Source organism: Cupressus sempervirens, chromosome 10, assembly GCF_028749045.1.
Source record: "Cupressus sempervirens isolate cs-2001-9-10 chromosome 10, ASM2874904v1, whole genome shotgun sequence".
Taxonomy (NCBI): Eukaryota; Viridiplantae; Streptophyta; class Pinopsida; order Cupressales; family Cupressaceae; genus Cupressus; species Cupressus sempervirens.
The window spans coordinates 8,564,753-8,581,453 of record NC_143127.1 but is presented as its reverse complement, the minus strand read 5'-3'; the positions used below and the strand labels follow the sequence as shown (position 1 = coordinate 8,581,453).

Genomic DNA, 16,701 nt, shown 5'->3' with positions numbered 1-16,701 from the left:
ATAGCCCATCCTTTGAATATGCTTGAATGATCTTTATTCAACTTAGGTAAACTAGTAACCATCTTCTCCATAGTCGATAAGGCTTTGAAATTTAGATGTCCTAACCTTATGTGTCATATTTTGTTTATATCAACAGCTTCATGAATTAAGGCTTGAATAGGTTCACTAGGTCCTGTATTTAATTCATACAAGATTCCCTTTTTTTGAACAATCAACTTTGATTTCTTAAATGAAGAGTTCTTAGACCAGGTCGTTACTTTACTGTCCATGAATGCAACATTATGTCCATCATCTTCAAGTGTTGTAACAGAGATTAGGTTCCTCTTTATTCCTGGTACAGAGAGTACTCTTTTGAGAAGTAGAGAAATCTCCGACTTTAGTTTCAAGGTGCAATTCCCAATTCCTTTGACTAACTAAGAGAAATTATCACCTATGGTAACTTCGCCATCAACTTCTTCTGATATTGAGTCTAGTACTTCTTTGTATCATGTAATGTGTCAAGATGATCCACTATCAATTACCCATGCTTTATTTGATACTTCACTTGATAGTGCAAAATACAATACACGATTCTTTACAAAACTCTTTAAACAAATCTGAAGTATATTCCCCTCCATTATCAATTGTAAGAGTTTTAATTTTGTGTCCTCATAAGTTTTCAATTAAGGTTCTGAATTCTTTAAATCTCTTAAGGATTTCTTTTGATTCTTTACATTTTAAGAAGTAAATCCAAGTTTTCCTAGAGAAGTCATCTATAAAAAGTATATAGTACCAAAATCCTCCAAGAGAAGGAACAAACATAGGTCCACATAAATTTGAGTAAACTAATTCCAAAACATTGTTAGTTTTTCTAGTGCTACCATGAAATGGACTTTTGGTGTTCTTACACATAGCGCATCCTTTGCATAGTTTTGAATGATCTTTATTCAACTTAGGTAAACCAATAACCATCTTCTCCATAGTCGATAAGGCTTTGAAATTTAGATGTCCTAAACTTTTGTGTCATATTTCCCTTTATATCAGCAGCTTCATGAATTAAGACTTGAATAGGTTGACTAGGTTCTGTATTTAATTCATACAAGAATCCCTTTCTTTGACCAATCAACTTTGATTTCTTAAATGAAGAGTTCTTAGAGCAGGTCATTACTTTACCGTCCATAAATGCAACATTATGTCCATCATCTTCAAGTGTTGTAACAGAGATTAGGTTCCTCTTTATTCCTGGTGTAAAGAGTACTCTTTTGAGAAGTAGAGAAATATCCGACTTTAGTTTCAAGGTGCAGTTCCCAATTCCTTTGACTGAATGAGAGGAGGAATTATGACCTATGGTAACTTCGCCATCAACTTCTTCTAATATTGAGTCTAGTACTTCTTTGTATCATGTAATGTGTCGAGATGATCCACTAACAATTACCCATGCTTTGCTTGATAGTGCAGAATACAATACACGAATCTCAAGCTCATAGTTTTCTTCTTTCCTAGTAATGTTTGTACAGTTTACTTGTTGCTTTGTATTCTCAAGGCAAATAGATCTATAGTGCCCAAATTTTTCACATTTTTAGCATTTTATTTTGGATAAATCTTTCGTAAGTTTGTCATTTATTTGATTACCCTTCTTCTTCTTGAAGTGTTTCTTCTTACCTTTATAGGAATTTGTGTTGAGAACATGAAGTTCTTCATCTTTAATTTTCAAAAATCCTCCTTTCTTAAATTTCCTAGATTCTTCTTGAAGGCAATCTCCTTTAAGTCTATTGAAATCTGGGAGATTGTCTCTAGCACTTACTCCTTATGAGAATGTTTCCCATGAGTTCAGCAACCCATCTATAGCCATAAGTGTTAGCTCTTTGTCTTCAATTATGGTCCCTATACTTGCAACTTCATCTCTTAGACTAGCCACCCTCAGGAAGTATGAATTCATAGATTCTCCCTTCTTTATCTGTATATGACTTAGTTGTCTCTTTAGTGCAAGGGTTCTAGTTGCATTATTAACCTCATATGCATTTAATAATACATTCATCATATTAAATGTTGCCTGATGTTTCATTAGCATAGGTACTCTTTCATTTTTAACCCCATCTAATATGATTTGCATGGCTTTCTTATTTCCTTTAATCCATGTAGTTTTATGAGGATCAGCATCAAGTCGCTTGGATTCTTTATCAACAAACTATATTACATCATTGTCTTCAAGAATCATCATAATTCTGAATTTCCAAGCAACGAAGTGTTCTTTTCCATCAAACCTATCTTCGCGTCTGATTGTGCTAGCCATTGAAGGTAGAAGGAGTTGCTAGATATTTTAAATCTGATTGTCAATTTGCAAAGCCTAAGTTCGACTACCAGAGCTCTAATACCATGTAAAGTTTATACAAATTCTAAACAACCAAATCTGATATGAATTCTTTGTACTTTGCTGACAATGGTCTTTATCAATACCAACTGGTATATATAGTATCCTTTGACTAATGTATAATTCTGCAACTATATATTTATATCTGCTGTAATTTGTAAGAGGCAATTAATGCTAAAGGAGCAGACTTAGTATTTCTTGTGTGTCCTTTATCCAGATTCACACCCTATTTAAATATAGTAACCAAGGGACATGTCCTTTCCAAAGTCGGCCTTAATTGCTCTCTTAAAATCGATGACTTTACAAGGAGACGCGTTGTTAGTATACAAACTAACCAAGATGATTAGTTAGTCTTTAACTATGTTGCCCAAAGGAGATGCTAATACCTATTAAGGAGAAGACAATTATTTATAGGGCTAACTTACTAAGGGATTTTATGCAAGAACAAATCTGTACGATCTGTAATCAGACCAATATGATTTATCACTGTTACAGAATTAACATTTCAGATATATATTTTTTTCTACATTTAAAAAATGTCATGGCATCTCTCACCAATCTTCTTTTGGAAGGCAATCAGCAATTCAACGTTAAGAACTACAACACCTAGAAGCAGAGAATGATGACAATCTTTGAGTATTATCACCTCAAGGTGCTTGTTCTAGGTACTAACACTCATCCTACCACAGTCAATACCACGACAGGCCAATATTGCAGAACATACAGAGCAAATTCCCTTGCAATTTGTTTTGTTTTTTTTTTAAAGTTAAATTAACCATTAAGAGAGGGTATTAGAGTTAAATCTCTCTATTTTTTTTTCTCTCTCTTCTGTAGATTTACTTCTATTTCTAATGGTCACTCTTCTATGTTTTCATATTCTCTCTCTATTCAATATGGAAACTTTCTCTTTCTCTCTTCAGATGTTTCTATTTCTCTCTCTTTGTTCGTTATAGAAACATTCTTGTTTATACTTGTATATATAGAGCATTTATGATCTCTATTTAATAACACATTCATTATTTTACCATAATAGAAAATGTTCCCATATACTTGGTGAGCTTGGTTCCAAGTTTCAGAGAGTTTTGTCAATGGTTGCTATTTATAGTAAGTACTTGCACTGCACTAATCTTTTTGAGATTTTATGGGTTTGTTCTCTTTGATTCATGGAGAAGACTACTATTTATTGTAAATTCTTGCAAGGGGCTAAACTTTATGATTTTTCCTGGGTTTGTTACTCTTTGGGCCCTAAAGAACACTACTATTCGTAGTAAGTGCTTGCATGGCACTAATCTTTATAGGTTTTTCGGGTTTGTTCTCTTTGTTTCACAAAAAATGTTGCTATTTATATGCACACTAGTAGTCACCTTACAGATTCAGTTAGTTCTAGCAAAGTTACTATATTAGATAGATTGTGATTGCATTATTGATCTTGACCACTTATGGCCCTCAAAGAACTCTGCCATTTATAGTATGGGCTCATGTCAGCATCAGTTATCTTCTAAAAGCTTCAGTTGATTCAGAAAGAGTTTACTATTTTGAGACAATTGGTGGTTACATTTAATGATATATTGACAACTTATGTTGTTTTGAGGTATTTACATAAAATTAAAGCATTAAAGTTAAATTGTATAATTGACTTAACATTATTTAAATCTAATGAAGTGACTTGTTCGCATCTAGGGAGATAGAAGGCTTCAAATTATTTACTAAAGTGCTTTTTAGAAGTGCAAACCAATATTGGGAGACATAAAGAGTTAATAAAGTTAAATTTATAACTGCACAAAATCTAATTAGGGAAATGGGCTTTGAGGCGTTATAATAAGGTATTTTGGAGCTCATTTACACTATGCTGATGTTTACTGTTTTCTATATTTCTCTTTGATTGAGAAGAAGAAGCTCTACTAGGGTTCAAGAGATCGAACATGGTTTACCTCAAACCTGTTTTTGGAATTCAGTTTTAGTGGTGAAGATCTACCCTAACTGGTGTTTGTTGGAGATATCTTGATGGGTGTGCAAATTTGTTTTGTTTTTGTACATTCTTTTTACATTTTTGCCTTGCTTTAAGCCTGTCCTAATCCCTATTATGCCATTAATCATTAAAGAATATAATACATTTAATAAAGTTTTAAGGTATGAAATATTTGCTGAAGAGTGGATGGTTAATGCAGAAATAATAATACATCTTGATTTATTCTGCTACAAGAACTACAGATAATGGATGGATGAACATGGACCAATCATGTGAAGCAATGAATAGTTGGGAGCTGTTGTTTTGTTATTTCATTTTGAGTAAATCGTTTTGTAAATGATTGAACAGAATGGTTAGAGACTTCATGATCGGTTATATTTCGTTAAAGACTTGAGGCCAGTGGCCAAACCAAATTGTTGCATATGCATATTTAGGGTAGAGGCCATCGGCCATTAAAAGCTCGGTTATTAGTTAGTTAAACAAATGGGAATCTATAAAAAAAAATGTTAAGTCGATATGCATATGATATATGAAAGACTCTGTTTAAACTATCTCTGAAATTCTTGGCATTAACAAAAGTGAAGTCTCTATAGCAGCCGGCATTAGAATATTGCTCACCACATGGACCAGAGGAAGGACCCCCTCTTAGGAAGCTTGGTGAGATCATTTCAAGTTGTGTTACGTTGTGTGCTTTTACATATTGATTGGTTATCTGTGTTTGAAGTTTATTCCAGATTGAATCAGATGTGTGCATTTATATATTGATTAATTGTCTGTACCTATTAGGAAGCTTATTGCATATATGTTTATTAATTAAGTAAGATCTATGCAATGCTTGTTGTTGTTAATCAAGGATTTAATTGTCCAATGAAGTAATTGGTTGCGGCATTCTTATCTGTTCAACTTGCTATATATCATTATTCTGCTGCTGCATAAAATACCAAACCCTCATCTATTATAGAATACTTTCTGCTGCATTCTTCCTACCGCATCCATCCATTTATTGAACAACTTCTTGTCGCCATTTATAATACTTCCTGTCGCCATTTATCATACTTCTCTTGGAACTCTGTACCTAGAACCAGTCTGTTGTAAACAACCTCCTACCGCCACTAAATCTCCTATCACAATCAAAGTAGATTTCAACTCTTAATCAGATCAACTCTTAATCGGACAAAGCTTTGCAATAGCATTCATAAAAACATTGTGCTTAATTATTTAGAAGTGTGTTAATGAGAATCTAAACTTTAGAGTAGAATTCATTTGCGGTAGTAATCCTAGATGTGTGATAATTTGGATAGTTTAATTTATTAGCAAGCAGTAATTTGCATTCATAAACCTCTTGATTTATTATTTTCATCCCTTGAGCAAACAGCTGTTATATCTCTCACGAGTTTACAAATCCTCGATTAACATTCTTAGGGTATTTTTGATTCAACCATATCTATAAATATACCATCAAATTGAACCTCAGTTTTACCCTACATATCTTACATGCATTTTAGTTATCATTTTGTGTGGATTTTACTGTGACAAATTTGCAAGATTCAGTATATATTGCTACATCTTTGGAATGGTAAGAGTTACTTATTCCATTTGGAGCAAAAGTTAAATACATGTGAAGCTTTGACTGTAAAAACCTTTGGGGGTTTGCGCTGTTCTTTTTTGCATGCCCTAGTGCAGATTTGGGTTTGTCAACTTCAGCAGTTTGCATGTTTCCAGAAAGGATTTCAGCCGGTCTTTGGCATGAACTATTGCATCTGGTTTTGGATGGTCGAAATCATTATTTTGTTAAAACTCCTTCCTTGGTACTATGTGAAGGGAAGGAGGTTGAAATATGGGCATACTTCATAGGCAGATTTATTTTTCTGTGTGAATAAATCAGTATCTGCTGCATCTTGATTTTGGTTGCTGGACGATGTATCCCACAGTCCTGCATGGTGATTCTGGAAAATTATCTCTGTTCTCTTAGTTTATATGCGTGGGGTTTCCTTGGTCCTTGTACATGGCTTTAGCATGGTCAACTGTCACTGTTTGCAGCTTATTTATATTCAGTTTGAGACCAGAAAAGAAACTCATTTCTTGGTATTTTTCTAAAATACAAAAATTAAATGTAAATCACAGTGTAATCTGACTTATTCTCAGAAAATTAGTTAAGTTCAATTTGCAAATTCTTTGACTGATTGAATGCATGGTAATGAATGTATCTCGCAATTGGATAGCTTTAAGCTTGGGATCTGCTAAATCTGCAATATATTGAAAAATCTATAATAATAATGAGTCAATGACCAAACCTTGCAAACAAACATTACAAACATCATTTCATCGTGCAAGTAAATTGTTTGACAAAATGATAGCATGTAAAAGACCAAGAATAAGGGCATGTTTCAGTCCGCCCTTTACTACGCAAGGCATCGCCGAAGTTTAGTTATCAATACTGCTGTAATTGGCTTGTTTAAGTCTCAATGGCATGTGCATGACATTCAACCAAAAAAATTCAGACAGCAAGTTATTAAGCTTTCAGAGCTTCAAAATTTCTGGTATGAAATATGAATAATCAATTGCAATTTTAAAGTTACAAACCATAGAATTTGGCTCTAAAAATTGCTAAAATTGACATATATGCATCACTAAAGTTTAATTATCAGTACTGCTGCAATTAATTTGTTGAAGTCTCAATGGCATGTGCATGACATTCAACCAAAAAAACCTAACTAGACAGCAAGTTATTAAGCTTTCAGAACTCCAAAAATTCTGGTATGAATAGTCAATTTCAATTTTAAGTCACAAACCATAGAATTCGGCTCTAAAAATTGCTAAAATTTATGTAGCATAGGCAATTATGCTCTTTAAGCTCTTCAATTAAATAAAATATTGGAGGTAAAATAGATGCTTGAATCATAAGTTATGGCTTCTAAAAGTTGTTCGACATCAAATAGTTTTTCTGAGTTTTGAATGACCATAAAAGCATGCAAAAAATAGCAAGTTATAAAACCAAAAGCTAAATGAAAATAGAAAATTCCAACAATGTTATGTTTTAGTTTTTTTTCAAATCTTTGTGACAGTTACCTTGATTTTTCAAAATGAGGGTTCTATTTAATTTTAAGGTATATTCATTTATAAGGGTTTGATGATTTTGGGAAGAATGGGCAAAACTTGAGATATTTTTCTTCTTCTTATGGACAATACAGATTTGAGGTATTGTTCTGCTATGTTAATTGCAACAAATTTTCTCTAAAACAATCATATTAATATGAACTTCTAAATTCAATTGTCTCCTACATGATTACATGCTCACTGGAAGAAATACATGTTCATTTATAAAATAGAAAAGTCCCACCAATGTTTTAATTTCTTTCAAAAATTTGTAACAGTTAGCTTGAAATTTTGAAAGTGATCTTATATATCGTAAAAGCATTTTGATTTGTAAGGTTTTGGCAATTTCGGAAAGAATATAGTTATAAAGAGAAACATTGTAAAATTTGTACCTTTTTTTCTTAAGGACTACAGGGATCTGAAATATTGTTTCACTATGTTTATTGTAACAGAACTGCTCTAAAATAATGATAGGAATACAAACTCTTGAAATTGATTCTCTCCTACACAATATCACATATTCTTTGTTAGAAGTACATTTTAAGGGAAGTATAAAATAATAAACCTCCTGCTCACACCTTTTGTTGTAAGATTTGTTGGCTTGATTAGTTCATCTTCAAGGTGGATGGTAATTCTTCTCAACAGTTATTAGAGTGTGTTGTTAGTAGAGGATTAGTCAGTAGAAGCATTCTCAGAGAGTCAAATACAAGGATTCAAATCAGAGTAAGGCGGTGATTTACTGTTTGTGAATGGTGAACCACAAAGACTGAAGGGTTGTTGATATATCATATTCAAACAGGTTTTTAATCTATGATTCAAATGCCCCCTATCCACTCACATGATTAAAATTGAAAAGCCACACATCAGTGTTGTATAGTAATGCTTTAGATGTTTCCCTATCATGCATAAATTGATTGTTGTACTCTATCAAATCCTTGGTGAACTTGTGGATTAATATTTATAAAGAATTTGTGTATGAAGTTATGTTTATGTCCAATCATTAAGGATTATAGGAAAATTGATATTGCAAAATCATTTTCAGATCCTTACTTCCATGAAGAAATTGTTGTTTACCCATGATAAAACCATTGTTCATATGGAATCCAGTAGTATTTGAGCCTTGAGGCACATGAGCCAAAGTCTTGTACAGCTTGAAGTACATGAGAGACATGTCTATCTCTCATTTTTTGGTCCATCCTCTAAATAATGTTAACTACAGGGATTCACAACTCCATAAAAATTATTTTAACAAAAAAGTTAGAGAACCAACAAAAGACATTGTCCTTCGTTGGATAGCAGTCTTTGCCAAGCAATGTTTCTTTATCATGTCTACCCCTTTGTACAGGAGGCTATTTTATATGCCAGGCAACTCTGTTATTAACTTATTAGACTGTCCATTCTAGGCTGATAATTGTATATGAAAACAAACACATGTATGAGAAATGATGGCAAGAAGAGTGGTTGAAAAACATCTTCCTCCTTAGCAATGGACTGAAAAATAGAAAGCATATAAGAGAAGGATGTAAGGTTTTTCTTGGATCATGTTAAGCCTGTCATTGTGTGTGTAAGAGTGAGAGACATGAGATTGGTTGAATTGAAAGCTCCTGTTGCTATAATACATGCTTGTGAGGAATGTTATCTGAAATTAAATTATTAAAGATAAAGTAAGTTGCTGTTGCTTCCTATTGTTGGTAAATTATATATTGTAGCCAATGCGTAGAATTGTATCCGAAAGAGCGCGTGACGATTGAATCACCCCTTCAGGAAAGCATATGTACACCATCTGGAAGGGACTTTGAGATCATCATAATCATATTGTAAGCATTGGAGTGCATATTGCGTATATGAATAAGTATTTGTACTATGTTATATCTTACTGTACTACATGCAATAAGTATTCCTTTACCCTATACAATAAACATTTGGTGCCGTTGCGGGGAACGAACCTGGGTCACCCGCGTGACAGGCGGGAATACTCACCACTATACTACCAAAACATAGGAGAAGCAGACCATACGGTCGTACGGACAAGGAAAATACAACCATATGTGTCGTACGGACGTACGAACTTGAGCGCAAAATGGAATATAGTGGACCGTACGACCTTGTACGTGGCCAGTAGGAGATCACCAATGATTCACCGTACGGCTAGGTAGAGGAGTGGGAACCGTACGGCTGGTACATTGGACATCGTATAGCATTAAAACAAAACAAGAGTGCACACAGGAGAATGTACACACCGTACAAATCAAGGGAAGACCACCACACGGTGAAATAACAAGTATAAAGTACGGAAGGTACAAGAGGAAATATTGTGAACGAGGAGTCAGAAAAGAGAGGCAAACCGTACAATCATTACAGTGTATAGGTATTTCATTGTGGATATCCATACACCGTAGAAGGTTATAGCAATAAAACAAGGAGATATTCCGTATGGGCAAGGCATCAGAAACCTGGAGGGAAAGACCATCAACTGGCAGAAGAGCAAAATACAAAGGTGTTACCATACGACATGCAAATAACACATTGACTGGATGCTAGGGAGTAATATCGTACACCGTACGGCCAAGAGGATTGTAGAGGGAAATTGTACATGTTGTACGGACGTTGTCTTGGGTCTAAATGCTTCAATTTCATAAGTGAAACAAAGGAGTAGAAGCCATCGAGCCATACAATCTCAGAAGGAGAAAATATTGCACCCGCACAACAAATAAAGCATTGGAAAGAAGAAGCCTACCCAAAGCACTGGATTGAGGGCTGTACGGATCTGTGCGGACACCATCAAAAGTAAAAGGAAACTTCAAAATAAGTGTGTACGGAGGTAACTGACCAAACCATTTTTTTGTCCTCTTCCAAGCAAAACAACAAAAAGGTGATAGTTATGCATTCAACTGGCAAGAGAGCCTGGAAAAAGAAATTGGACGAAGATTCAACACCAATTGCAGCCATGAACAGGAATGTAAAAACTTTTCCATCTGGAGTCCGTGTGGCAGGAGGAACAAGTACAGGACCAAGCAAAAAGAAAAGGAGGCAACCAGCATAGTCAGCTACAACGAATGATCCCACAACGCAGAATGTTGCATTTGAAGGATTGAATGGAGTAGAATGCAGAAAAAGGTGGCAGGAGACACTTGATAACCATCCAGTGAAGGCCAGAATTTGAAAGGCACATGTTGAGTGGGTAATACAAATGCCCGTATTCTGTATCAGAGATCATGAAGGGTTTTTGCACCTCATGATAGAAACGTACGATAAGTTCTCACAAACCAATACGTTTTCCTACCTTAGTTGCAATTTGGTAATATCATTCAGACCGGTGAACTTCACACGAGTATTCAGGATACCTGTACAAGGGGGAAGGAAAATAGACAACAAACCAAAAAAGTTGAGTCAGGAGGGAAAGACAATTGATACAATTGGTATGGGAATCTAACACAGATGGAGCAAGAAGCTCTTACGAACATGTCGAGGGGTAGAGGATTGAAGAAATCCAACGTATAGGAAGGTCAATGATGTTGTCTTAAGGACGTCGTGAAAAGTCGCCTCAAAGGCTCTAGCCGCACCTCAAACATTTCATTCCCACAGGTGGCAATGATGAACGAGATTCTGCACGGAAAAGTGTACAACTAGGTTGCATTGTTGGCAAAACAGATGTCTGAATTTATGAGATTACAAACACAAGACATTTTACATGCCGCATTATGCCGTCGAGCTATTCTTGGAGGCAACAAGACGGATGATCCCCGACAATGCATTGGAGGCCAAACCGAGACTACTCACGCCAGGCAAACCCCCAATCATGCAATGGAGGCATCTCGATACACTTGGGACCAAGACCACGATCAAACAGAAACGATTGAGACCGGACGGCAAAAATACTGAGTGGTCACGAGACTTCTTCTAAGGAGAGTGGGACCGATGGGGAGGAGGAAGAGGACAAGGAGGTAGAAGTAATTACAGCTACACCGTTGCGATTGCCACGGCCTGCACTCTCAACGACGGCACACTTGGTTCCTGTAGGCATACATGGCATTCCAAGGTTTGGTCAGTTCAAACAGCCAGTAGTGATGACTCCGGCTTCAGTTGCGATTAGCCTACTACGGAGACACTAGCTATTCCAAAGGCATTAGTAGAGGCACATCTACCACCAACGACGACAATCGTTCCAGAGGTAACAATGGAGCCTGCTTGCGAGGTTTTGCCAGAGGCTAGGGCTGAAGTACTTGCACCTGATGCAGAGATGGACACTCAGGAAGGAGTAATGGAGATATCGATAGGCGAGGACTTGAGGACATCGGGTGTTCATTTGGACGTAGTGGGTTCAGATGCAGTGGTCACAGTGGATACAGCATCGCTTGCATCACCAGAGGAGCTGGACAAAGAGAGTAGAACCCAGAGGTTGAGCACGTACCTAAGTATGAGGTTTCACCGTACCCCAGCGCCTCGAGTGACATACCTACACACACCTATGCGAGAAGTAGTTCTAGAGGAAGACCCTTTACAAGCACAGGTGGAGGAACGTCAATTGACACAGAATGATGGACTACCACATAGCACTGTTGAGCAGATGGCAAAAGCCGTAGAGAGGGCTATGGGTGTGCTCAACAGCAGCCTCTAGTAGCGTCGGAAACAGTGATGAGAGAGGCATTCTTCACTAATATAGCGGCTCTAGCGACTCAGGCTTGCCAAGTAGTGGCCTCTGCAGAGATACAGGCTTTGGACTCAGTAGTAAAGGAGCTAGAGAGAGTGGTATCCCTCATGAAATTAGGATGCCTGGCGGCCTTTATAATTTGTTTTGAGGAACGGGGATGGCCGAGTGTGGAAACTGCAAAGATGCGCCAGGATTGGGCCACTGCGAGAGGTTCAGGTATGAAGAGCCGAGTAGAGGCTTTGACTCAGGAGATAGTTGAGATCACAGGGATGCATATTACACCCTTTGGAGGAGCCAAGCAGACCAGGTAGCAGCAGAGAGGGCTCAGGAGGAGTCAGCTACCAGGCTAGCCGCGGAGAGGGCAGCTTGGGAATCCGAGAAGGCAGCATTGTTAGCCCGAAAGAGTCAGCTACAGAAGGTGGCAGCCGAGAAGGAATAGTTAGCAGTAGAGAAGGAGCAGGTTGCAGATGAGAAACAGAGAGTTGGGAGAGATTGTTGGGATGATGCAGTCAACTTTGGAGCTTCAGATGGAGGCTGAAGTAGAATTGAAAGTATGGAAGGAGCAAGTGTACAAGCTACGAGCAGATCTGAACGAGCTTCGAGCACGAATGACCACTACACCAAGGACGCATCCCTCTTCTTAGTATCTAAACATGGATGTAATTAATTGTCTTAGTGAAATATTGAGTTCTATTGTCTTTATTTTGTCATCCGAAGAAGACTTTTCTTTTTGGGGGGGATGATGTTGTCGGTAAATTCTATATTGTAGCCAACGGCTAGAATTGTATCTGAAAGGGCGTGTGACAGTTGAGTCACCCTTTCGGGAAAGTATATGTACACCGTTTGGAAGGGACTTTGAGATCATCATAATCAAATTGTAAGCATTGGAGTGCATATTGTGTATATGAATAAAGTATCTATATTGTGTTATATCTTATTGTACTACATGCGATAAGTATTCATTTACCCTGTATGGTAAGCACTTCCATAATGCATATTGAGCTAGGTATAATTTCTTACCATCTTTGAGTGGATCAGAGGTTATGAGAGATTGTAAAGATAATCTAGCATATTGTGCCCATAAAGAGAATCTAGCATATTGTGCTTATAAAGGTAATCTAGCATCTATGAGTATAATAACAAGCTTAACCAATTTTGATGAGAAAGAAACAACGGAATTCAAAACAAAAGAAATTTAGGATCACCAAACAATTGTGTCAACAAAAATTAATGAACATCTGATCAAATTGAATGGTTTTACCACAGAAATCAACCACAAAAGGGAAAGATCAATTTTATAAAAAAATCAAAATTATTACAACCAGTGATTTGAAAGCAAATAATGGTTTATAAGGAGGGGAGAATGCCACAAATCTCCCCTCATTGGCCAACTGAAATAATATTATGCATGGGAAACCCAAGTAAATAGCATCATATATTTATGGAATGGAACATGAGCAAAGTAATTTTACTGTTTGTTTCTTAACTCCTGCAAATAATCCATGGTTTGAGTTTAGTTGCCTTGAATGATAGATATAAATCAAAGCCTAGGAAAATCTTATATCTGTCGGCGCCATCTCAAACAGTTCTGTGCAAAGCTGTTAATGGTGGAAAGAGGTTTATCCTGTGCATTAAAAAGTTAATTTCCGCGATACCTATTGTTGTATTAATTTAAAAGTTTTATTCTCACCCTGCCATTTCTCTTTTTATTATTATTTTAAGCCTCTTCCAATAAGTCCCAAAGAAAACAATAACGACAAATCTTCTAATAAGCCCTATATGGATGTCATCCAAAACATGCAGTGAATTTAATTTTGGAGATCCTACTACAGAAGGGATTTTCCCTGAAAGATTTGTAAACCCATTAATGGCTACATGCATAAAAAGCTGTTAAAAGTATGTATACCCATATGAGTGATTGTTTTGTTTTGTTTTTCATTTCAATATTTGAGAATGGGTAATTGCTTTGTTATAATAGATACATTTTCGTTATTTGAACCATTTCTACACTTTCAAATAGATGAATTTGACCGTGTTGTACCCAGTGTAAGGTCTAACAAGTTATGCAAGTAGCAAAATTAATTGATAAATTCAAGCTTTGAATTGAGTTGATTGATCATGAAAAAGAATTTGCTCTCCACTTTGCTATTCTCTTCCAATTTTTTAAACCTTGTGCATCCGTGTTCATTTCAGAAATCAATTTTTATTTGATAGATTCATGTTATATGCAACTTACCTACATATTGGTGCATGTGTGTTTGTGTTTTCAAAAAACCCAAAACAATTGCATGAGGTATTTAGTATTGTTTCACTGAGGCCACATTCAAAACCCCAAAAAAATCACAGTGTGTGATTGTTTACTTGTAATATATCAAAAACCCTAAAAAAAGGCCGTAAACAGAGTGAATTATGCAGATATTTTAATTTGCTTTTGCATAAGAGAGCTGTCCCTTTCAATGCAAATCACACATTTTTTGATGATCCTAACAAACACACTCAATGGAAATTATCCCTCTCCATTGGGCGAGTCACATGCAATTTCACAAATAAAGAGAAGTAACATTTTCAAACGTTTAACACAACTGCACAGAAGATATCTACTGAAATATTAATAAGTTGAAATATTCAACGATATCCAAATACATAAAATGGGTAATATGTGCAGTCGCAGAAATTCAGAATAGGAAATCAAAAGCGGCTTAATGTATAAAGCAATTCTAATGCTATATGTCAATCGCATAAGATATTATAAAATGATAATTGTTATGAAAAGAGAATTTTAGCGGTTGTAATGACACAAGATAGTAAGTTGTTATATGTCGAGCAGATAAGATATTATAAAATGATATATGTTATGAGAAGAGAATTTTAGCATTTGTAATGACACGAGGTTAAAAGTTCCCATAACAGTATTCATTAGGCCAGTGATCTTCCAAAAAAATAACAAGTAAAATTACCAGTGTATGCTTCATTTATTTCTTGAAACTTTGCAGTCGCATCATCATCTCCTTTATGCTTGTCTGGGTGCCATTTCTGTGAAAGAAGAAAAGAGATACGTTCTTTAACCAGACATAACTGCAATGTTTCTCTCTTTGATTAAATAAACAAATTACTGAATTGTCTTGCCGCAGCCATGCTAAAGCTGAATGATCAAAAAAGACAGAAAACAGGAAAGAAAGAAGGCAAAACCAATGCAAGCCTGAGATAGTTCGTCCTAATTTTATCGTCTCCTGCATCATAATCGACTTCAAGCACCTTGTAATAATCCTGAAAAAAAGTTTACTTATGCTGTCAGAACAAACAGTGCAACTAAACATGCCTTAGCGTTTTCAATCATACTCTGTTTGATATTATTAGCTCAAAAAATTCACGCTCTATATAGCGATAGATTGGTAGGTAGACGTCATCTGGAATACACTAATGAGGTCTAGAGGTCAGCTATACAGGGCTCTCGGTTTTGTGAATTTTGATGATGATCGAAAATTGGACTTTAGCCTGCCTAATGGGAACGCTGTAGTTTTCAAGGGCAATTTTGTCTGGTAAAAATATTATTTTGCGATGTCACTTATCCATGGACATCTATGCTGTTGGTAATTATAATGCTCTTCATAATATAGGAACCACTAATTGACGTCCAGGGGAAGTAGAGTGAAAACAATGGAGGCTCTCCTATGAACATAACCCTGGTTTAAAGCCCTCATCAGCAAAACCCAGGTTCATAAACATAAGAATATCAATTAGAACAAGTAGTCTACCCTGAAATTCGCTGATTAAAAACCCAAATTTTACTCTCATTGTACATTTCAAAAGAAAGCGAGTTAACCATAGTATCGTATAACGAGGTTAATCATAATTTTAATTAAAGACATTGTACGATCTGCTGAAAAAAATCCTGAGAAACCCTAAGATTGTCATTTTGGATATCCAAAAGCATTGTTAATAAACAGAAACCGATGAAAAAACTGAGAAAACAAGATCATGATTTATAGGCGGTAAATACGGAATTTAACGCCGATCAATTGGTTCGTTTTTTGGTATGTTTAAAAATGTTCCCCGTTGTATAATTCTCGTTTTTCATTTTCCAGGATCCAGAGAAAAAAGAACAAAGGTAGGAGAGAACTAAAAGCCTGAAAGATGAAATGTTAGAGCCAAATTCGTTAAATAGGTGAAATGCAGATTGAAAAAGCAGAAATTTAACCTTCACAGGTGGTGAGAAATCTCTGAAACGATTTCCCATATACGTATATCTAGAGCTTCGACAATTCGGGGTAGAAATTTCCCATTTGGAAGTGGGTACAAATTTAGTGTAGGGTATGTTCTTGTGGTCTGTAGATGCCGACGGACGCAAGTATAACCAAAAAGTATTACCGTTTATCCCGAAATAATAAGTAGAGTGTGCAAATCCAACAACGACAACTTCATCGCACTTTGTTTTGACATTTTATTTTCGTCGGTGGATAATTGTCGCGTGCGATATTTTTATTTAAATAAGTAGTTTTTGTTGTTTTTAAATAATTGCCATTAATTAGTTATGTAGTAATAAAGATGGTCTAAGGCATAAAGAAAGAATGAATAAATGACTTAGTGTAGGAGAGTAAGGTTCTTTTGGTTTGTATAGGGATTGGAAATTAGAAT

The 16,701-nt window shown here is 35.8% G+C and overlaps 1 protein-coding gene across 2 annotated transcripts in view; it reads right to left on the bottom strand.

Moving 5' to 3' along the window:
- Positions 1 to 16,474, bottom strand: part of LOC149532296 (uncharacterized) — a 176,678-nt gene extending 160,204 nt beyond the window's left edge. For both annotated transcript variants that reach the window (XR_016356975.1, XM_089804452.1), the window contains exons 1-3: positions 16,265 to 16,474; positions 15,256 to 15,333; positions 15,024 to 15,099 (exon numbers count right to left, since the gene is read on the bottom strand). Coding sequence is in view for 1 of the 2 variants with exons in the window: in XM_089804452.1 (XP_089660578.1) it covers positions 15,024 to 15,099; positions 15,256 to 15,333; positions 16,265 to 16,303 (193 nt within the window). In the remaining variant the exon portion in view is untranslated. The remainder of the gene's footprint in view (positions 1 to 15,023; positions 15,100 to 15,255; positions 15,334 to 16,264) is intronic.
- Between the last annotated feature and the right edge of the window lie 227 nt (positions 16,475 to 16,701).